The sequence below is a fragment of the Psittacula echo genome, assembly GCF_963264785.1.
Source record: "Psittacula echo genome assembly, chromosome: 2".
Taxonomy (NCBI): Eukaryota; Metazoa; Chordata; class Aves; order Psittaciformes; family Psittacidae; genus Psittacula; species Psittacula echo.
Window position 1 is genome coordinate 84,871,029 of NC_137737.1, and position 22,989 is coordinate 84,894,017.

General features: G+C 39.9%; 2 protein-coding genes across 2 annotated transcripts in view; one reads left to right on the forward strand and one right to left on the reverse strand.

The window, feature by feature from the left end:
* CTNND2 (catenin delta 2) overlaps nucleotides 1-22,989 on the forward strand; it is a gene marked incomplete at both ends in the record, with an annotated part of 536,439 nt that overhangs the window by 415,014 nt on the left and 98,436 nt on the right. Inside the window, 2 exons of the mRNA XM_080639304.1 lie at nucleotides 15,524-15,641; nucleotides 21,394-21,579. Of these exons, the coding sequence (XP_080495430.1) occupies nucleotides 15,524-15,641; nucleotides 21,394-21,579 (304 nt within the window). The remainder of the gene's footprint in view (nucleotides 1-15,523; nucleotides 15,642-21,393; nucleotides 21,580-22,989) is intronic.
* On the reverse strand, nucleotides 15,647-18,551 carry LOC308217290 (uncharacterized protein; the record flags this gene model as incomplete). Its single annotated transcript, XM_080610277.1, has 2 exons — nucleotides 15,647-15,699; nucleotides 18,053-18,551. 2 exons carry the CDS (start codon nucleotides 18,549-18,551, stop codon nucleotides 15,647-15,649), a joined length of 552 nt encoding a protein of 183 aa, XP_080466403.1.

Genomic DNA, 22,989 nt, shown 5'->3' on the forward strand with positions numbered 1-22,989 from the left:
GGGAACAATAAAGGAGTATGCCTTGGTTGTGCAACTAGGGGTGAAATGAGGAAGGTCAGAGCCCAGATGGAGCAGACTCCATTAAAGATCATAAAAGATCGCAGCAGGGGATTTTACAGGCATATGTATCATGAAAGCGAAAGACGTTGAGGGGAATGTGAGTCACTTGATGCATGGGGAACACAAAATAGTGATGGACAAAAGGGAAAAGACTGAAGAGCTCATCACCTTTCATGCCTCAGTCTTATCAGGCAAATATTGCTCCTAGACTACTGTACATTCCAGCATGTTTTAGGAAAGAAAAGGTAGAGCCAGCAATGGGCAAGGAACAGTTAAGGACTAATTGGAGAAAACACGTGTAGTCAGACCCATGCAATTGGGGATGAGATTTACCCAAGGGTACTACTGCAAGAGAAGCTGGTCATGGAGTACTAGTGGACAGATGTGAGCAGCCTAACAGAAACCAACTCCTTCTACAGCGTAACTCTGATTTCCATCACATAAGTCCATCCTGTGCGGTACATGTGGCATGAGTACTGTGGAGGTGAAAAGTGACAGTGTAGATAATGTACCGTGACGTTCTGTAAAAGGGCATGAATTGCAATTGCAGAGGCCAACTCAATTTGGGTATTACTGAAGTTTTTAGTGCTTGAATTTCTTTATAATCCATAATGATGAACTGATTAGCAATTGCAAGTATGATTACTTTCAAATGTCAGCCAAGCAGCTAGAGAAAGATTTCCATTTGAAATATCTTTTTTCAATTATAGTAGTATAGGTTAATAAGTATTCATTTGTTTTCTTTTAATTTCCGTTAGGGCTAATTTTAAGTCATAGAACAGTTTATGAAATAAATAAAGTTTTGTGAATTAGTAAGTGGTGTTTTGATGGGATTTTAAATTGAAATACGTAGTTATGACATTGAATGTATGTAATAAGATGTTTGTTTAAATAGACAATCTCAGAATTGCAGTTACAAGCTGCTGTTTACAATTTTTTACATGAAGATGAAATTATAGTCAGAAAAAAGTATTGACCATTACTCAGTGTCTAAAGTGCCATTTGCAAGTCTCTAAAATCAATTAAATCCCTCAAAGTTGGGATCAAATTTTGAAATTCTGTGCAAAATATTAATATTACATTTTTTGAAGGAATGTAGATAGGGGAAACCCAGTGGATTTTTCATTAATTAATGAAAATTAATTTAGTAACTAATATAACTTGGGAACATTTAGGTGTTATTTTTCAATGTCATTGATACCTCCTTATTTTTCTGGAGTTCTCTAAACTTTTTTACTGAGACATTTCCAAAAGTCTTTTATGTTTATTTCAGAATTACTTCATCATTGGGCTAAAGATGGTTGCACTTGATCGTTGAAGTAGTTTCAGAGTTTGTGCTCGTTACTGCTGTTCTTTCTGGGTATTAATAGTAACATTCAACTTCTTTGGCACTGCAGTATTCTTTGGCTGTCAGGCTTCGTTCAGTTAACAGGATGGATTTCTAAAGCAAGTGTACAGTATGACAGGCTGCCTGAATCTTCTGGGGCAGGTTGTAGTGCCACTCTTCAAGTGGAGTTTGGGTTATGACTGTGTAAATTAAAGACCTGAGTAGCTTAAAGCACTTTTATTTGGGAAAATTCGGGGGAAGGGGGCGGGCAGCATACTGAAATGATTCCTGTAAGAGGGTAGAGCAAATAGCAAGGGCAGGTTTATGAGATTTTGCCATCTGAATTATAAATGTTAACAGCTCAGTCTAATTAGCCATGTTCTGAGAAAAGATTTCACTGTGTGGATTGAAACTCTAGCATTCAGCTACATGTGTTCAAGTGGCTTTGGCTGCAGCCATCACAGCAGTACCACTGACTGGCAGAGGCAGTAATTGGAGCAGCCCAGCGCAGACACAAAAGGTGTGGATAAACACTGAGGTTTGTGCTTTCCATCTGCCAGGGTGCTGCTTTCCATGGAGATTCTCAGAGAGGTAGTGACATTCATGACAGTGGTGTTGAATGGCTTAATACTTTGATGCTGAGGGCCACGATTTAGGTAAAATGATCAGGCAAGAGTGCAGATATGATTGGTGAGAAGTAGGCTTAAAGGTTAAATTGATACTGAGTAAGGGTTACAACTTGAGTGTTGTAAGCAAGAGTTTTGCTTTAGACTTGTCTACACAGTGGGCGAACTGAAAGCAAAGAACTGCAGAATAGTTGTTTCTCAGTAACTCTATGTGAGTGCTGTCAGGGTAGACCATGGGTCACCAGAGGAAGTTGGTACAGGATAAATATTGCATATGAAATTCAAATAACTTTTCTGTAAGCTAGCTGCAGCAGAAGAGTCCATACAGTGCCTGCGTGTTCCTGGTTTGTTCAGTGGCACCCACCAGTACCAGAGGGTTTTTGGAGTGTAGGTGTACAGCTCTTACCTTCATCTAAACACTGGTGTGGTCTCATACAGCCAAGAAGTTTGTTCCCAGAGGGGCACTTCCAAGGATGCAGGGATTGTTGCTTGTACCCAGCAAAACTGAAGTCATCATCTGATCCTGGCAGCTAAGGAAGAGAGGCTGAGCCTCTGCTGAGGGTCCTCCAGTATCTGTACCCCACATGGTGTGGGAGGGTATAGGTCCCTCAGCAGCATAACATCCCATAGAACAAAAGCTACAGGATGGAGAGGAAAGTACAGGGCTGTTGTGACCTTCCACTCTATGCATAAATAAAATAATTTCAATATGACATACTTACGGCTTTTGGTTTATTGAGGAGCTGAGAGGCAGGGGCTCTCAGATGGAGACTATATACTTTGCACTTGTGGAGGCTTATGACATCAGCCTAGTCCAGTTAAGTATGCGTGTCTTAGGGAATTCAGAGTAATAGACCTTTAACCAAAAGCAATGCTCAGTCTTCAGGGGCTTTAGGAGTGGAAAGAGAAGGAGTATCACATCCAGAAAAGCAAAATTGAGAGAGTCAGCTCCCTAATGAGTTGTGTCAAGGAGCAGCAGGAGCAGGGGCTGCTCCCCAGTCTCCAAGCCAAGAGGTGAGGGTGGATGCAACATGGACCTTCAATGCCCTCACCAGCAGGCTCAGACAGAGGAGCAAAGTTGGGGAGATGCAATTGGGGTCCTGTTGGCACTTCAGTGTGCATCAGGCAGCAGCAATGGATCAAGCCAGGTCCAAGGCTGAGGCAGGAAATCCAAACAAGCCAGAAACAGGGCTGGGGACCAGTACTGCTGTAGCATTGCTGGGACAGGGTCAGGGCTTTCAGGCTCAGTGGCAGAGGGGTCCTTTACATACCAGTACATGGTCCTAGGCCATGGGCACTGGTATGTAAAGCTGGCAGGTGAGTAGGTAGGTATGTAAAAAATGAAGTAAATCAAATAGCACAGAAGTGGTAGGAATGACTTTAAGCATAATTAATAAATTGCATGGTAATTTTGCCTTTCTCAGTGCAGTGTCCGTAAGTTAATCATCTTGAGCAAAACAGACAGGTAGTTTATCAGTTATAATCACATGAGCCTTTAATATCCCTCCCGGTCTGGGCGGGGAGATAACTCAAACACAAAGAACTGGAACATTGTGATACTTGATTCATCCAGTTACCATCCTGATGGAGTGTCATTTTACCAGAGCCACCTGTTCAGGAAGGAAAACAAAAATCCCCTAGTATTAGGTATTAACATTCTTATTTCAGTAAGATTTGGCAATGGAAATAATGTCTGAGCTAGGGAATAAGCACTGAGCTTTCTAAAGTTGTATTAAATAATTTGCAGTCTTTATACCTTGCATAAGAAATTCTACTGTAATTCTGAGAATTGTATTTGCACTGTACCAGAGGAAGCGATGTTGCTGAGTAACTGACAATTACCTGAGAATGGTAAAATAATAATTACAAAATTAGAATGAGTATTTATTCGTAAAAGAACAGACACCTTTATAAGCTGTAATTATCTTTTTGCTAATTTGGTCTCTGACTGGCACACAAAGCATACTAAGGATTAAACTCTTCCCAAGCATAACACCACTACAGTCAAAGCACTGTGTTAGAGGTGAAGTTTGTACACTGGATGTGTTGTAAAAGCAGGTCGCACAAAGGCAAGTTTAATGAGTGTCTGTCACTCAGGGAGTGCTTATCTCTCAACTAGAGAATTACCACAACTGCAAAAACCCTTAGTGTAGGAGATTTCAAGAGATTGGGGCTGAAGGTTGCCAGAGCATCTGTAACTTTGTACTGGAAACCAGCTCTCAACTTCGGGTGTTCAGTTTGTATCATTCTCATCCCACTCTTTTTTTTTTTGTGGTCGATCAGTCGTGGGTTGTTAGAACACAAATACGCTCTGCCCATTGGACCAAAGAACATATAGTTCTTAAAAAGCCCCTTTTTAAGGTGAGAATTGATGGAAATAGGATACACAAAAGTGATCATGAAATAAAGAACATGATGATTCTGCAGCAGCTTTTACTCAGATACAGCTCATATTAAGTCAGTTTGGGAGGGAAGGGGCAGAATGCTTGTGAGGGGTTGTCCTCTTTCACTGCATACAAGTAATTTGGTTCAATTCATAGAAAGAATCAGGATGAAGCAAACAGAGTAACATGCTAGATGTATACATTTACAGATTGGGGGAAAGAATATCTGAAGGCAAACATAATATTACATTCCATGGCAAAGCAAATGACAAAGTGGGAGAAGAGAGCCTGCTATTCATGCAAGAGTTTCATAAGCATCTGTATGCTCAATGGGAAGTGTGAATTTTGATGTTTAGTTTAACAGGAACAAATGAAGTGACTCCAAGGGTATGTGTTAAAATGAAAAGGGAAAAAATCTCTGACAATACGTAATCTCTGTCCCCAGAACAATTACTGTGACATACAGCAGAGTCAGGCATTGAGACAGCGCAGTGTAGGGTTTTCTGAGAAGTTCGTTTTGGTAGAAGAGCCAAGGTGTCAGACACCATCCCTGGGGTATAAACCAAAGGGGTAGACAGCATTGACAATAACGGTAGTAGCAGAGAGGGTTTGTTTATTGGTTTATATGGCATGGACTAGGTGGGTATAAGTAGGGTTGTGTTGGAGTGATTCCCTTCTCTTTTTACAGGTTATTTCAAGCAGCAGTGATGCACAATGACTCATTAAGCTGAAGGGCATGCTAAAGGGTCAGTTCTTTCATCATCTTTCAGTATGCACATAAAGCCATTTGGAGATATGATGAAGTGACATAATCTGAAGTAGGATACACGCTCTGGCAATTTCAGGTTAACTGACATGAAAGTAGGACGTGAATATACATACTTATTTTTTATGCTGAAGGCATATTTAGCCCAAGTGTAAGAATTATAACTTATTATGCATCACTTTTTTTTTTTTTTTTTTTTACTATTAGGCAATTTATGGATATTGAGATTTTTTACAGGTATTTAGCTTAAAAAAACATAACACTGCGAGACATTATTAGTGAGAAGCAGCAGAGATACCTTGATGTTTATAATGGAGTTGAAGTATAAAAATAAGAAAATTGAGGGGAGAGATTATTCTAGAAATAGTAAAATGCAGTTTTATAGGAACAATATCATATAATGAATAATGTAACTAGAAAGAAATAACATAAGCAAATAATAAATGAATTTTGAGATGCCTAGATGAAAATTGTGAAGGAAATGCTATAGAGCATTGGATAATGACAGTAAAACAAAAGGTAGAATTAATATGCTAGTAACTAGTCTAGACTAGGAATGGGGAGAAAAAAGAGGTAAGACAGCCTTTCTAAGAATTTTTAGTTTGGCAGAGAAGAAAGGCTCCTCTCAGGTTTGTGAGACTCCAGCTGGGGAGATTTCCGTAGCAATCAGTTCACTGATACTATATGTGCAGTTGAAAAACAGTTGAATTCTACTTTTCTGTGCTCTGCTGTAAGTTTATTTGTTTAATTCAAAATAGTGTTTCATACTTTCTAATAGGCTGCTGAGTGTTCTGTTTTGTGACTTCTTATCCTCTGTATTAAAATCTGTAAGTAGCTGATCAGAAAAAGATGAACCTAATACTCCAGTGAACTGATTGGTGTTGTAATTAATTGTGATCATCTGATTAGTCAACAACCAAAGCTGATTTACTGTCCTTTCTTCTCAAGACTCCTCAGTGATAATGTTTTTTCAAGACTGTAAAATAGATGCAGAAAATGTACTTGAAACTCAGATGTGACGGGGAATTGCTTTGTAGGTTAGGGGAATCATCTTACTTGAGCAATCATGATCCTACTTGTTTGTTCCTCCAGGTTGATAGGATTGCTCATTGCAAATGATTGTTTGCTTTTGTTTTTTTTCTTGGAACTTAATCTTTATTCATAGGATTTTCAGACTGATAACTCTGCTAACCATAACTATATACATAATTTACAGTCTGATTTTGGTGATTATCCTTTTCACTTGATTCTAAAACCAAAGCGAAAAAACTGTGTAACTTTCCAATATTTTGATTATAGGACCTGAGAACTGCATTACTAATAATTCTTTTAAATGTTCAAATTGAAGGACACATGCAAACACACTGAGCTTAGGTGCCTACTGAAGTATATAGGAGAAATATACAATATATTGTAATACCTGATCCAAAAACTCTGGCTTGGTTTAGTGACAGCAGTGTCAACTTAAAAATCAGCATAACAAATGGAAAAGTGAAAATTAGAACATAAAAAATAGAATCTTACATCAAAATGGAACCCAGAATGCATCTGTAATGCCATTATTCATTTTCATAATTGTACAACTAAAAAGTCATACCTGAATTGTCATCTAGCCTAAGTAGAATGCTTATCTAACAGAGTGAGAAACCAAAGTATCATGAGATCCTGTCCAAAGATTTAAAATAGTTTCCCTTCATACAGGTGCTATTCTGAGTTAATATGTATGAAATAAGCTCTACTTCCCCTTTTTTTAAGATACAGCTTTTGTGTTTGCACAGACACACTCACATCCTTATATAGCCAAACTAGGAGATCTTGGTTTAGCTTGCCACTGTTTTAAAGTGTCTACTTATTTCGGTATGTAACTGTTTGGCCAGTTGACTGTGAAATTACTGGGTTGTACCTGAGTCACAGATTTGTCTTTTTATGTCATGTTGTACGAGGAATTTGACAGTTGTGGCACAGGACTTTCTACTGCAAAGGCACAGGCTCAGTTGCCCTCAGTGGAACTTGTGTGACTAAAACTTTAGGAGATCCTTCAAATATGTTGCCAGTGGGTCTGTTTGGCATATGGAGTCTCTTCCAGGCTATTCACTGGAAATTTAAACTGCCTGTTTTGTCTGGGAGACTAACACTCCTCTGTGTTTTGTTTGTACGTATGAACCAAAAAGGATACCCAAGTAATAACGTGAGCAAGATAGGGACCTATAGTTTACTAATTAAAATATTTTTGCTTTTATGCTGGACATTGAAGAGAATGTACGGACAACAGCTGGTACTCACCAGAATCCAAGATAGTCATATAACGAAGTTTAAATGCAGATACTAGGCTTTGAATTGCTTTGCTTTTTGCTTCTGTGGGATAGCACAGCCATAGTCTTTCAGCAAAGACTTCTCAGCATGCTGAAGAGCCAATTCCGCGTGCCTTATTGAAGTGAAGCAGAGAATGGCTCCAGAGAATACAAACTCTCAGGACTTCTTGGGTTCATGATTCTTGCAGAGGGAAGAAAGGATGCACTAACTCGTCTTTTAAGAAAGAAAGATGTGTAACAGTTGAAGTATAACCTGAAGTATGTTTTCTGTGGAGTTTGGCATTTGTTTTTTGTTTTTTATTCTAATTCCAAAATCTGTACTTGTGGAACTTTTTCACAGATATTTTGGTTTAGGAATTTTTTTAAACAGGCAAACTGCTCTGTTTGGAAAAGTGTCATGTTTATTTTTAACATTAATTTTATGTGATGGTCTGGTCCTTTCCTATTACTCTAGAATCAAATATATTTGAAGAAAATAATCTGATAAATAATCGGTAGAATGAGGTTAATTGAAAACCATTTGTGTCTGACCAGTGGTTTTGTTCTGAATAAGATAACAAGCTGAGCAGAAAAATGCAAAACCAGGACAGACTACTTTACAATACTGAAACATCTGACATGATATTTTTGAGTTTTCACAGTGACCGAAGTAGGTGACCAGGGAAGAAGAAACTAGGTCGTTTCTTTTCCTTTATTTTAACATTTTATCTATCCATCTTCCTATGTATGCTTAGTCTCATTAAAGTGCATTTGTTAGAGATCTTGTCAAAAGTCTTTTTAAAACTGAAATAAATACTATCGGTTTGTTGTTTATCTAACATGCTTATTGGTTATGCATTTAATCTTCAAAGTACGAAAGTAGGATTGTGAATCAGCCCTTCTGACTCCTCCTAGCGTATGTTATTTATTCCCGTATCTACTACTTCTGTATTTTATTATGGTTTGCTATAGTTTATAGAATTTTTTTAACATGTTAATATTTACTTTCTTTCAGTCCTGAGATACCAGAGTGGTTTAAAATGGGAGGCTGTACACTGTGGTTATGGCTCAGTTAGATAAGAGTGAACAGTTTGGACACTACCATTAGAGATTCAGATGATGGTCTCTTAAGATCTGCAAAGTGCTAGTGGCTGAGTGCAGTGTACTTTGAAGCAAAAGTAATGGTTGAATTATTATGCCTGACACCTTTTCATTTAAATTCATAAAATCATAGAATCATAGAATAGTTAGGGTTGGAAGGGACCTTAAGATCATCTAGTTCCAACCCCCTGCCATGGGGGTTCATACAACCTTGTTCTTTTCAGTGGAAAAGGCAGCCATTCAGGCATCTTGGATTGGCCATTTTATTACGCTCCCTCAGATAAAGAGGAAAAAGGAAGGACTGCTGAAAGTAGAAGTCTGCTTTTCCTCATCTCTATATTTTCTGCAGTCTCTGGGCACAAGCGAGAGAAGCAGTGTGGTGCTTGGCTTCTGGCTGGGGCCACCACACCATGCCAAACCATGCTTGTGTGCAATAAGTCTTTAACACATACAGAGCTTTATTTGGCAATGTTACAGTTCTAAATGGAGAAAAATGTTTTCACATTGACATCTATAAGCTTTTCCCATTAATGACCTTCAGTGTCTGCATCACAGCAGCTTCTTCCCAAGGGCGGTAAGTGGCACAATATTTTAGCTCATACCAGCTGAATGAACACTGGTCAAACTGGCTTTTTCACCTCCTACAGGTAATGCATTAAAAGCAGTATATACATAAACAGCTGAGCATTAATGAGTGCAATTATTTTTATGGAGCCAAATACTACTTAGCAGAGAAATGAAATATCAGATAAGAAATTTCCTGCAGGTGGTTTTTATATACCATAATTAGAAACGTTTCCTGAATACACAATATGTAATTCTGCATTTAAATAGAAGTTTTAAGTTTTATTTAAATAGAAATTCCACTTCAAACAAAATACATAGCAAAGGAGGAGAGGGGGAGTTAGAAATATTTTTTGTTTCTTTCGGATGAGGCTATGGTTGATTATATCATGAACCTTACCAAAAACATTTTATGCATAGAATTTTGACTTTGTTTAGGGTTTTTTAGGGAGACAAGTTCTTTTAAGATGTTTATTGCAGTTTTTGTTCTCTTCCACCACGTATCTCTTCAAAACACATCAAAATAGCCAAGAATTGTTAGAAGTCAGTTGCTTCACAGATCACACACAGCAGTCATTATAAACAGTGCATTTATCGTAAGGATTGGACACGCAGAAGCCCAGCAGTAAAAGCTACCTGTTGAGTACTTGACTTAGTAGGCTAATTGCACTGGTGTTTTGAAAATGAAAGCTATGGCTGAATAATCAAAGCTAAATGATATTGTCATAGCATTTGATAGAAAGGTTAATAACCAAGACTGTATGCACATGAGGTGCAATCAGGTGTTTGTCTAATTGCAAAGTATGCTTTTAAAGTGAAATACCTAAGAGATAAAGATCTGGGGCCAAATTCCTTGTTATAAAATGGTCTTGCTTCTTTAATTACAGTTTAGATATTCTTATTAATAACGGAGAATTTGCCCCAAAACCTGTGTTATTCTTAATCCACATGCAGGACTGGTAAATTATTACTCCTCTGAAGATGAACGTATGGATAAAGAAGGCTAAGAACATTTAGCAAGAAAAAGTCTTGCTAATACTGCTAGAACTGTTATTCAAATAGGGCAAAATTGCAAGGAGGATCTGTGGCAGATCCCAACAGTTAGAAACTCTTAATAATGAACATTAACCATCTTGTGTTTTCTTATTTTTTGTCTCACTGCCTTGTTTAAATCTGTATGTTGTCTGAGAAATGCTACTCTTATCAGCTCTTTTAGCTTTTACCACTGAGGAATGATTAAAAAAAAGGCTTAGCATACAAAGAATGATGGAAAAAGTAAAATTTGTCTAAAAGGTACAGCTATAACCATAACTACTACAGCTAATCTATTTACTGTATGTCCAAAGGCTGCACTGAGTACTTACAGATAAGCCAATGTGACTCAAGGACTACTCCAGTACAAAAAGCCCTTAAAATTGTGTAGTTGTCAAGGTACTGATGATGACCATGAGCACACTTGCTGGATGTGTGCATAATGCTGGTTGTTTCTTTTTGCTGTCTGAGTTAATATATTAGACCTGTGCACCAAAGAGCCTGAATGCTTATAGAAACAGGTGGAAGTACAAAGAAAAAGTAATAGCTCTTGTGTGATCATCTGCTACACTGCAGACCAGCTCATAGAATCATTACCATTCACTTCAGCCTGTGGTGGTGCTGGCAATGCCAGCTTGCCGCTGAGACAAGGCTCTGTCCCCGAAAGAGAATGTTTAGTCAGTCAGACAGAATTAAAAATAGGCAGCATGTAAGAGAGCACATGTAGAGGAGGCCAGTATCAGGGATATTGGTATTTCTGTTTTTCATGCATGTATTTTAAAGATGAGTATTTAGCACATCAGTTGCAACTTGGATACTCAGTATTCTGATGGCTTTTCCCTTGCAAGGTATCCTCAGAGAAACATAAACATGGTTCCTACAACATTAGTGTAATTTTTTGAATTCTTGATTTATATAAATTTTTCCCCCTTTCTATGAAAAATCTCTTTTTGATGGCTATTATAATAAGTAGAAGGATGAAAAATTTTGAGGCTGTTATGATTAGTCCCTCTTACACAAGACATTTTGGAATAAAGGTGTACTTTGGATGATCTGAAGTTTCATGCCAAAGAAAACTTCTACATTCCACCTGATGTAGGATATTGTCCTTCTTGTGTTTGTCCATTCTTGCATTATCTCAGTCCATAGCAAAAATATTACATATACTAGATATCACATATACTAGATATCAAACATGCTTTCTGTTTTTATTATGGTACCTTGACGAAGAGACCTATCTCCATTTCATCTTTGCTAAACACTGTCTTTGAGATTTATTGAACTGCCACTGGGAGTAATGTCAACAGCTTACTAAATGTTCCCATATCCAGAGGGTGTGTTTCACAGAAGCACATTGGCTTTCTGGATGATCTTTCCATAGAATTCAGTGTCCCTTCCCTGGATAAGGCAGGTGAACTTAGTTATCCTAGAGCGTAAGAATTTTGCTCAAAACTTCCCACCATTTTTATAAGTCTGTGCAAAATGACCCAAAAGGAGAAAGAAGTTGCTTGGCACCACCCATCTTCCCCTACCTCAACCACTTATATAGAATTGCTAGGGTAAATGCCAGGGTTGATAAGAATCAGGAATGTGTTGCATGTTCCTTCATACTGCATGCTTCATACCCATAGAGCACTGGATTGACACCCCCAATGTGTGTTAGGAGGATCATGCCTGCTGTTAATTATCAGGTGATGACATGATAGCTGTGACGTATCTTCCCATAAAACTGAAGCTGGATTACTGTAATTCTCTTTCCATTCCTACATTATTATCAGTCTTCCATTTGTTCATAAAATAGCAGTTTGATGAGCCATAGGTCTGAGCTCTTGTTCTATCTGTTCTTAGTGTTCTCCTGCGAAGGTATGTACATTTGCAGGTTTTTGGAGGTGTGAGTGGGACCTTCTGACTAAGCTGAGAGTTATTCTTCAGTACTCTGAGTTCTTGGTATTCCTATGTGACTGGATTCCAGATGAAATTAATTTTACTGGAGTACAGAGGTCTAAAGGACTTCTTGTCCTGTTAGATTCAAAATATCAGCCTGTACCTCACTTATACCCTGTGAACAGAGTTTCTACAAAGAATCAAAATTTACCAGGCAGTCAAGGTTTTCCTGGACTGCCCTTATGATGGCAAAGTATTTTTTTTCTTTAAAACCTGTCCATTGTATCTCTGCATCTCATCAAAAATCAAGAAAATGTGGTCACTTGTTTGGAGACTGACACTGGAGAAATATGTGTTTACTTAGTGGGACATTTTACCAACATTAGATACTATTAATGCTCCAGTTTAAGGTTTGCACAGTGACCTGTAAATTCACAAATGACAAATCATGGCTTACTCCCTGTCACACTGACAGCTACAGCATGTTCCAGTTGAACATAGTGAAAATTGAACAGTGAGAAATAAGAAAATTAAGATGGCAGCATATTTTCTTTGACATCTTGTGTAATCTGGAGCTTGCTTCTGTTTCACAGAATTACATAGCTTGAACATGATGAAATTAGAGACCTTCTGTGAAAGATTTGTTACGATTCCATCAATAGAGGTGGAATGGGAATACTAAGGTAATAGGAAGTATTTCTTTTTAAGTAATCAAATTATTATTTCTGCCAAAACGTTGATGCAAGGTTTGGATTTGTCTTGGGTTTTTAGCTATTTCCCATGTAAACAAATATGCCAGTTCTGGGGAGGGCTGGAGTAGCTAAGTCAGTGCAGAAACTAGACAGAGACTTTTAAAAGAAAAGAAAAAGCAGTCATGGGAATTTGGTATACTCACCTCTTGGTTGCAGAAGCAGCAGGAGCGTAAGAAGGACGATAAACAGAAGAACTGAACTCGACATTTCCTCCACACACGGCAAGGAAATATATTGTCTGTGCAAGATGCGTGCCTAGTGTGTCTGTATTACTTTGTATAATGTCCTCGTATTCTTTGTTTGGCTAGAAATGAATGAGGCAGACAGCTCACAGCTCAGACACTATAAGGTTGACATTGCTGTCTTGGTGAGGAGGAGTTTCTGGTGAGCCTGGAAAGGAACTGACAGGCTTCCAGCCTCTGCATGCTTTGGAGAGTCAAGGTGACATGGTAGAGAGAAGGAGAAACTGCCTCAATGAAAAGATCATGAAGGATTTCTCTCCCTGTCTCCGCTAATGTATAAGTCTATATAATTTGAAAACTTGCTCACAGTATATGTAACTGCAGAAAATGAAGAAGCCTGGACACATTACATTAGTACAGACTGTTGCATCTAGTTCTGATTAAAAAGATTCAGTAATATTTCCTTTTTTAGATATATATGTAGCAGTGCCAGGAAAGGGGGTGTGCTAAGAACAATTCCTCAGCACCCTCCTGTTGTAATTTGTGCAGTTATTCTTTTAGGGCTGGATACAGCTGTCTTCCTGGAGGTGGGAAAGTAGAACTTCAAATGAAAGAAGTCCTCTGATCCCCCTTTTCTGCCCACCACACAATGCACTTTAGAGATCCATGATTTTCCTTTTTCTATATGTGCTGCCCTTCCGGAATTTCACATGGAGTTATTGCCTTTTTTAAGGGGATAGTCTACTAAAAATAAACTGCAGGCAGAGTCCCCAGCCCTGCAAATATGGGGTGTGGGCACTGTTTTGGGAAAACCATGCACTGTAATTTTACCTACTGATTTCTGTCATCCAAAGGGAAGTTGGAAGGTTTCCATCACTTCAAAGGGAAAGCCAATGAAAGACTTTTTCCAGTTGATGCTTTTCAGACCCCAGTTCCTGTATGACAGAAAAGGGTTTCCACATGAACTGGAGTAAAAGCCTTCATCTGCTGCTCTTAAGCAGCAGAGAAGGGGGAAGGAGGTACAGAGTTCAGGGACCAGAAGACAACACAAAACTTGCAAGGCATTATGAAGGGCACACTTCTGGTGTGTAATGATGTGTGATGAACCTGGGAGTCTCAAGGAGAATGGAAAGCATGAATTTGTTCATGCTTTCATGCTAGGGAGATAAAGGAATTCGTTTTAGTGCTCCAGGGCTGGTTTTTCTCAGGTTGTCTGCAGAGGTGAAGGGAATGGTATTGAATTAATTGAAGCAGTTTGTGTTTGGAGAGCAGAACTAATTAGAACTTTGTAGGGATGCAAATATAGATGGAAAATCATGTGTGTTTAGGGAGCAGAATCAATTAGGAACCTGCATTGGAGGGACTGGGGAATTGTCCAGTTGTAAGATTACTTGATTAGGAAAACTCTTCAGTGCTTTGGGGGAATGGAAATTCTGGTTTTTAGATTATAGGGAGGCTGAACGGGATTAAGTAGATAGAGAAAAAAAAAAAAGAACTGAAAGGAAACCTGTCCTTTAGTCCTCTCACCTGCCTCCATCTCAAATTCATTCTCTCCTCCAAGGTTTCTCATCCTTTTTCCATCCTTAATGCAAAGGCATATGAAAATGGCATAACCAGTGGGCCAGAGCCAGAGGGTTGTCTTCCCCTGCGGAAAGAGACTATATGAAAAGTCTCACCCCGTTCCTGAGATTGCTAATTCAGCCATTTCCAAATAAAAAATGCTGTGCAAATTTGAATGTGTCAGGGAGACTTGATGGTAGCAAGTATAGATTCTGTTTATATGTGCTCTTCCGTATATATTTGTTTCTTTATGTAGCAATATTTCGAACTTTATGACACATGCAGTAAATCTTGTTTTAATTGTGTTTTTATCAATGTGTTGACAAGGCCCTCTGTCCCTGTCTGAGGAACACAGTTACTATAATAGGCTGAAGTCTTAAGTTTTGCTATGTAAAACAACCTGTAAGTAACTACGTAAAGAGAACATTGAGGCTTAATGTTTTCTCAAAATGAGAGAGAAAAGGAAACACTCATGTCAAATGAGAAGCAAGCAACACCAGGTGGTTTATGTTATGCATTGATAGTATTTTTCTCTCAGGTTAAGAGCCCTAACTACTGGGCTCTTCAAATCCCGGGAGATTTCCTTGGCAAAACCTCTAGACTTTTTAAGCCTGATTTATATGTACATATGCACATTTTAAATACACTTTCTCGCTACTTAAAAGAAAAAAAAAAGAAAGAAAAAAGAAAGAAAAAGAAAAATGGTGAGCCTTACTCCAGATTTTAGCAGCCTGTGAGCCTCCCTGCTCACGTGGGCACATGCTGCTTGGCCTCTCTGCCCCTTCCTGTGGAGTAACTGATGACTTCTATTTGTTCCCCTCCCTGTTACATTTCCTGAGCTCATTCACAGCTGTCTTCATTATTCACAGATCTGAACTGATGAAAGGAGAACAGAAAACAAGTATTTTATCTGTATGTTAATGGTGAGAAGGTTTCAGGAGGGGAGGTGGGCACGGGACCTGTGGAGGTGTTGACCCTTGCTGTTGCCTTGCAGGAATGTCAGCTCTGCTGGAGAGGAGGCCCGCAGAAGAATGAGGGAGTGTGATGGCCTGACGGATGCATTGCTGTATGTGATCCAGTCTGCTCTGGGGAGCAGTGAAATTGATAGTAAGGTTTGTCATCTTCGTCTTTTCAAGTGCAAGGGATCCAGGTATTCAGGGTACATCAGGACTATAAAGTGACAGGTTGTTATATAAAAAAATGTGTTGTGAGGGAGATGCTTTTGCAAAGCATAATTTAGCCAATTTTTTTCTTTTCCTTCTATTGAGCTGTGGTTTTTTGTGTGCTGAGTATTGGATTTGTGTCTGCCTGTGTAGCGTGCACAGGTAAGCATGTCGTTCTCTCAATTCTAAGGGAGAACAGAGGCTACTTGTTTAAGAAGAGCAAATATGTCATATTCCATGTAAAGTTCTTTATATTGCTCTGCCAGGCTTACCTTAAAATGGATTTTTCAATACCGAGTATGAGACAGAACTAATAACAGTGAGGTAGGCTTACAAAGCAAACCAACAAACAGTTAGTGGCCTGTTTGGCATTACAGCCAACATTATTTCTTTTTTGAAGAGGATTAATTAATGCCTTCAGTAACAACTGTTTTAAGATATATTTTTGTGTAAACTTTATTTCTCTGGGGATATGGACAGGCTTCTCCAAAGGTGAAAGGCACTGCCTAATGAAAAAGACTTCAAGCATTTACAGCTGAAGATTTGTAATACACTAAAGTATTCATGAAAAAGAAGAAAAAGGCTAGCTTCAAATACCTTTTGCTTCCAGTATATGGTGCTAAATTAATTGCCATTGCTGCAGCAGAGCAGCCTTGGTCCATTTGCAAACCCCTAAGAATCAGGGATTTCAGTTTCAAAGGAGAACAACCTTTTTTGCAGCAGTTTTAGAGCCTATTGGATTTGTATTTCCAAGTGATCCTTCACAGGTAGTTGCCCATGGACCTCTGTGGGTTATATAGGTTGGAGAGTGATACTTTCGAGAACTCTCTGATCATTAGCTTGAGCCAAATAGGTGAAATTTGCCTATGAATTTAGGGAACAGAGAGGGAAATTATGAGAGGTTTGTACTGTGTGGTGCTGGACTGGTTTACTGTTAAAAAGGCTAAATAAGGAGTACAGTAAGCTTCCTGTTTTGCTGCCTATTGTTAATATAGACTATTCTGTTTATATTCATATCTGGAATGACTTGGAAAAACTACAGGCTAAGACATATATCAAGGAATAAATGAAGAAATGCAAGAAATTATTCTGCCTGCCTTAGTAGTTTTAACCTCCTGTCTAAATTAAAATGTAATTAATTAAAATATTTAACTCTATATCACTTTTTATCTAGTTTCAAAAGTTGTGCTATTGTAACAAAACAATTCAACTTTATTGTTAAGTTATAAATGTTGTGTTCCAAATAACATGACAATTGCTCTGTTAGATAATTTTGTAATACTGTTAGTGACTGTCGTGGTTTAAGCCCAGGCCGTAAATCAGAACCACGCAGTCTACTTCCCCCCCCACCTTTCTTCCCTCCGCTTCTGGAGGGACGGGGAGGAGAATCAAAAGAATGCAACTCCCACGGGTTGAGATAAGAACAGTTTAATAACTAAGGTATAACACAAATCACTACTGCTACCACTAATAGTAATAATGATACAGGAAATAACAAGGAAGAGAATACAACCGCTCACCAACCGGTACCTCGCCCCACCCCGCAGTGTTCCAGCTGTTCCGGGTACTTTCAGTTACATCCTAGGCATGACGTGCTGTGGTATGGAATACCTCTTTGGTTAGTTTGGGTCAGGTGTCCTGTCCCTGCTTCCTCCCGGCTTCTCCTCCTCCCTGGCAGAGCATGAGACTCACAAAGTCCTTGGTCAGAGTAAACATTCTGACCAGCAACTGAAAACATCGCCTTTATCAATATTTTTCCCAGGCCGAAAGTCAAAACCACAGTGCTGCACCAGCAGAAAAAATGACTGCTACTGCTAAACCAGGACAGTATCCACCCCTTATTCCATACCATTCACGTCATGCTCAGATCCCGCATTTTCAATATACCATCACTTGTAACAGTCTTTCAGAGCAGGAGAGGCCCATTGCAAAGTCCACCCCTCGATCATGAGTCCATCTCTATGTTGCATCTCTGCCCTGATGGCCTGAAGTGTCATGGGCCCATCAGGCTCAAAATAATTCACCCTCCCCTGCAGCAGTCTCTGCAACTTGTCGTCGGGGACTCCACACAGCTGCCTTCCATCTCCGACGCTTCCAAAGCACTGGAGGGGCCCAGTGGATTAGATACTCGCCCATACTGTCCCACACACCCTGACACTCATGGCTGTCCAGCCTTGGGGAAAACCTCTCGGTCCCCCTGTATTGTCTAAACCCAGACAAGACCCAAACCTGACTCTGCTTAACTCTTGGGATCAGACAAAATGGCCGTGGGTAGAACTCACTCTGTGTGTGTGCCAACATGGTGATCCCCATCACAATCAGCAGGCAGGTCCCAAGGGTACCCAAAGGCCATTCAAAACCTTCAGAACTCTCAAATGATGCTGCTGTGCTTGTCACTGGGGCTGGTGTAGCTGTTGTGCTTGAAGGCTCTCTCACCACCAGCTTCTCTTTTTCTGAGTCCAGATCTTCCTCCTCTGCCTTGCTGGAAAGTGCTGCAAGGTCTCCTGCATCCTCCTGCGGCTCGGGCTCACGGGGCTTGGTGGGCTGCTGCTGGGGAATGCTCTCGGCCGCCGCGGGGCTGGGCTCGGCCGCGGGGCTCGGCTCCTCCGCCGCCTCCTCCCGCTGCTCGGCAGCTGCCTCCTTCCCTTCCTCGGCAGCCGCCTCCTTCCCGGCCTCTGGCCCCGCTCCCGCCGCCGCTTGGTCCCCGGGGCCGCTCTCCCGGGCCGCTTCGGCCGCCGCCGGCTCCCGGGGCCGCTCCCCCTCAGCTCCCCGCAGCCTCACAAAGACGGACGCGAGGACGAGGGCCAGGACGGTGAAGAGCAGCGGGACGGCCAGGTACAAGTCCACGGCCACGTCCATCCCGCCCTGCTGCCGGAGCCCGCCCGTATTACAAGCCATTACCATAAAGTACAATGAAACAAGAACCTTAGCCCAAGGCCCACACTTGATAAACACTAACACAGCAAATACTGGCTCTAAGTAAGCTACAGCATACTGAAACTGTGACATCAAGAGAAACAACTTTGAGAGCCAACAAATCAGCATTGTGCCTCGGTCAGTTCTGTCGTTATCTCAACCCTTCCCGCCCCACGTTGGGCGCCAAAAAGAACTGTCGTGGTTTAAGCCCAGGCCGTAAATCAGAACCACGCAGTCTACTTCCCCCCCCACCTTTCTTCCCTCCGCTTCTGGAGGGACGGGGAGGAGAATCAAAAGAATGCAACTCCCACGGGTTGAGATAAGAACAGTTTAATAACTAAGGTATAACACAAATCACTACTGCTACCACTAATAGTAATAATGATACAGGAAATAACAAGGAAGAGAATACAACCGCTCACCAACCGGTACCTCGCCCCACCCCGCAGTGTTCCAGCTGTTCCGGGTACTTTCAGTTACATCCTAGGCATGACGTGCTGTGGTATGGAATACCTCTTTGGTTAGTTTGGGTCAGGTGTCCTGTCCCTGCTTCCTCCCGGCTTCTCCTCCTCCCTGGCAGAGCATGAGACTCACAAAGTCCTTGGTCAGAGTAAACATTCTGACCAGCAACTGAAAACATCGCCTTTATCAATATTTTTCCCAGGCCGAAAGTCAAAACCACAGTGCTGCACCAGCAGAAAAAATGACTGCTACTGCTAAACCAGGACAGTGACTAACAACTGAAATACTGAAAAACTAGTCTCTGCTCCCAAAGGCTCTGAAAGAGGATAGGGGACTTGCAAGCGCATGCAGAGTCGTTGTTAAAAACTTCACCAACATGAGGAATGACAAGAGTGCATAAATCATAGCAGCATTACAAGCATCTTAGTAGCATTGTTTCTTGTAAATACGTAATAAGAAAAAGCTATACTAATTCTAAGCTATGCTAACACTAAGTTAAAGTGTTAAAAATGAGTGACTTAAACAAGGGTACTTGACAAAGTTGCTGGTCATAGTTATAATTTAATCTATTAAAGTAGAAAAATTAGTGAACTTGTATTTAGTCCCCTTATGATGAAACTGATAAAGGAATAGGGAATACAAGGACCCTGGAAAGTTGAAAGGCGCAAGTCAAGAAGGAGTGAAGTCTGTCCAGCTGCATGGTTAGAACCAGCCTGCACAGAAATCACCTAAGCGAAGGTGTTGTTTGAATTTGAGCCTTGAAAGTTTGCTTATCAGTTTTCAGCTTGAGGTAATGTTGTCCTTGTGGTGGACTCTGCTGATTTATTTTCAACATAATGAGAATTAAGTGTGAAAACTATTATTTGTGAAAAGGGGAATTAAAATTTAGAACCCTAATTAACAAACACAGAACTTCAACTTTGGCGCACTATCACCGTGCAGAAGTAAATGTTAGCAAGAGTGAATAAAATTCATATATGGAAGAGTAAAAGAGGCATCACTCTTTTTAAAAAAATACATAGTCACTGTGAGGTCTGCAAAGCTTTCAGGTATGAAAGATGCACTAAGAACACTTTCTACACACGCATTTCTACATGTGTTTTTGTGTTTGGCTGGTGATGTCAAATTAGTACAAGTGTATTGTGAAATTTCACCTGTTTTAAAAAATAAAATAGTCCTGCATAGATGAGTCTGAGTATGATCTCTGGAACTTAATGTCGTTGCAAAAACTATGTGCCAACTGCATACCTGGCATAAGCTCACACAGTATATGAAAATAAATGAAGCTCCATCTGTTTGCCTCACTGGTGAATATGGCAGAGTAAGACAGAGCTGAAAGCCTCACATTCATTCTGTTCTGGGTTAATGGAGCAATGGAGTTGGGATGTACTGGCCATAGCTTTTTACCTCCAAGAAGCATTAAGAATAGTTGAAATAAATACAGACAGATACAGGTGAATTTCTTAACCATGTTTTCCCTGCCTCCAGAAAATTAAGCTCATATCCTTCTTATTAGGTATAGTCAAACCAAATCGAACAAACTAAATGAGGAAGCTTCAGATAAGTATAAACTGAGCTTCTTTTAGACTTGCAAAAATTATATTGAATTATCAGTGAATTTTCCTCCACTGGGTTTCACTCCATTTCTGGATTCCTGCCAGCGTCTTCTACAGAAGGCACAACCTGTTAGGGGAACAAATGGATGAGAAGGATGTGCTGCCTGTGAGGTATCTGCGGCCTGCCTAGAAGCAGTAAAAGCAGGAGGACTGACGTATCTAGTCTTATCTCTGGAAATCAAGAAGCATCGTATGGTCATGCTACAAGTACTTGTGAAACAGAACTCGGATCCAATTTTTCTGTTGATTTCTGCATTTTTGTGTTTTCTGACATAGAATTCATGCCAGAAAAGAAAACACAAACCAAACCCAGAACCTGTTTCCACTTTCTGTTTGGAGCATTTTCTGTTCATTGAAGTGGGATTTTGCTGGCATTCTCTGTGTGTTCAGGTTCTCTTGATGGCTTTATACCTTGGTTTCTGTTTCATACAGGACTCAAGCATGAAATTGAGAATGACAATAAAAAAACTCCTGGTAAAATACTGTCCAGGCTACTGATCTGTTTCCATAAAAATCTCTTAAGCCATGGTTATCTAGGGAGCGCTTAGAAATGAGCAGATAAGAATTGTGCTGGGTAAATTTATGTGCAAAGATCGATGATGTTTCTTCTGCTTTGTATACAGGGAAGGATTTTAACTTTTTTCTGGTGTGTTTTTTTTTGTTTGGTTTTTGTTTGTTTATTTGGTTTTTTTTGTCATACGTTTCAGACCGTGGAAAACTGTGTGTGCATTTTGAGGAACCTCTCATACAGGCTAGCTGCAGAAACATCTCAGGGACAGCAGATGGGAACAGATGAACTTGATGGATTACTCTGTGGTGATGCCAATGGAAAAGACGCAGAGAGTTCAGGGTGCTGGGGAAAGAAGAAGAAGAAAAAGAAATCACAAGATCAGGTAATGGAAGTTACGTGCAGCTGTGCTGCAAGTACTTGAAGTGCCCATCATTTAAAATATTTATTTAATTAATGCACTGTGTTAGAAATAAAGTGCATGATGTATAATATACAAAACTCCTGCCTTTGTTAATTAGTTGAGAGCTTAAAGCAGAAATTGCTGTGGAATAATGGAATATGTTTGCCTGAGAAAGTTGCACATTGCATGGTGGCACCAGGAAACCGTTGTCATGGGTACGCTGCCGTAAATACTGTGAAATGCTCAGTCTGTAAAAGGAAGCTGTTTATCATGAGCAGTGTAAGTCTTAACATTCAAATGTAATCTACATATACTTTACACTGTACTTCCACACAGTGTGTGGAGAGAGTCCTTGGTACAAGCAAACATCAGGCTTATATTCGCATGCTTACTTCAAAGTTAGTTTTGTACTATCTCTCTACATGTTGGGAGAAAAATGTACAGGATTTAATCAAGCAATGTGAGTAAATGTTTAGCTATATCAGAATAGTCATGCTTTTTTGTGTCATTATCAAAAAAAGATTGAGAAGTAAAGTCTTGATTGTTTCCTCAAGTTATTAAAGGTGCTGCAGATTTTATTTTAGGTGGGTTGATTTTCAAGGTGTATTTATCTCCTTGTTTTTCCATTAATGACTTAAAATTTGGTGATGATGGTGATATTGCAGAGAAAGACATTTTCCTATCAGTGCACACACTAAATAGCAATAGGAATGGCTGCTGATGTAAGAGGTTTTGCAAACAACCTGTGCTGGCAGCAGGTAGTTCTCCATCTCTTCCTAGACTTAGTCTTTTCTATTGCTATTTATTTCTGTTTCAGATTGCTCAAAGAAAATACTCATTTGAATAAGCAGTTAGGTGCACTGGGTATGTGAATAGATGGTGTAAACCGGTATTGAAAATATCCCTGATTTCATAAAGGCAAATTATGGTAATGTGGAAAAGTTATAGAACATTAATGAGCTAAGATTCAAGTGCTGGAAAACACAGCACTCGTGACTAGTAAGACTTTCATTTTCACCTGCTCTTCCAGTTAAACACTGTAGTCATCGGAAAAGTTGGATTTCTTATGGCCTTTTGTTGGTATTCCTGTATTGGGCTACAGTGTGATAAAAGGCGACAAAGCAAATTAATCTTACCCTGTAAAGCAGTCATCATTCCTGTTCCCAAATACAGTTCCCACACACTACACTTGCAGTTGCTCAAAGTGCAGGAACAAAAATAGCATGTCTGGGTATGAATGGGTCATGCTGCAACTCTCTTTCAGTGCTGTTTGCCAACACATGCACGCGTGTGGATACACACTATACGAAGTCTTTTTAAATTCTTCCTTTTATATTCCTGCTGTGATTTCTGGTTATCAGGTTCAGACTTCTAACTGTGTGCTGCTGACTG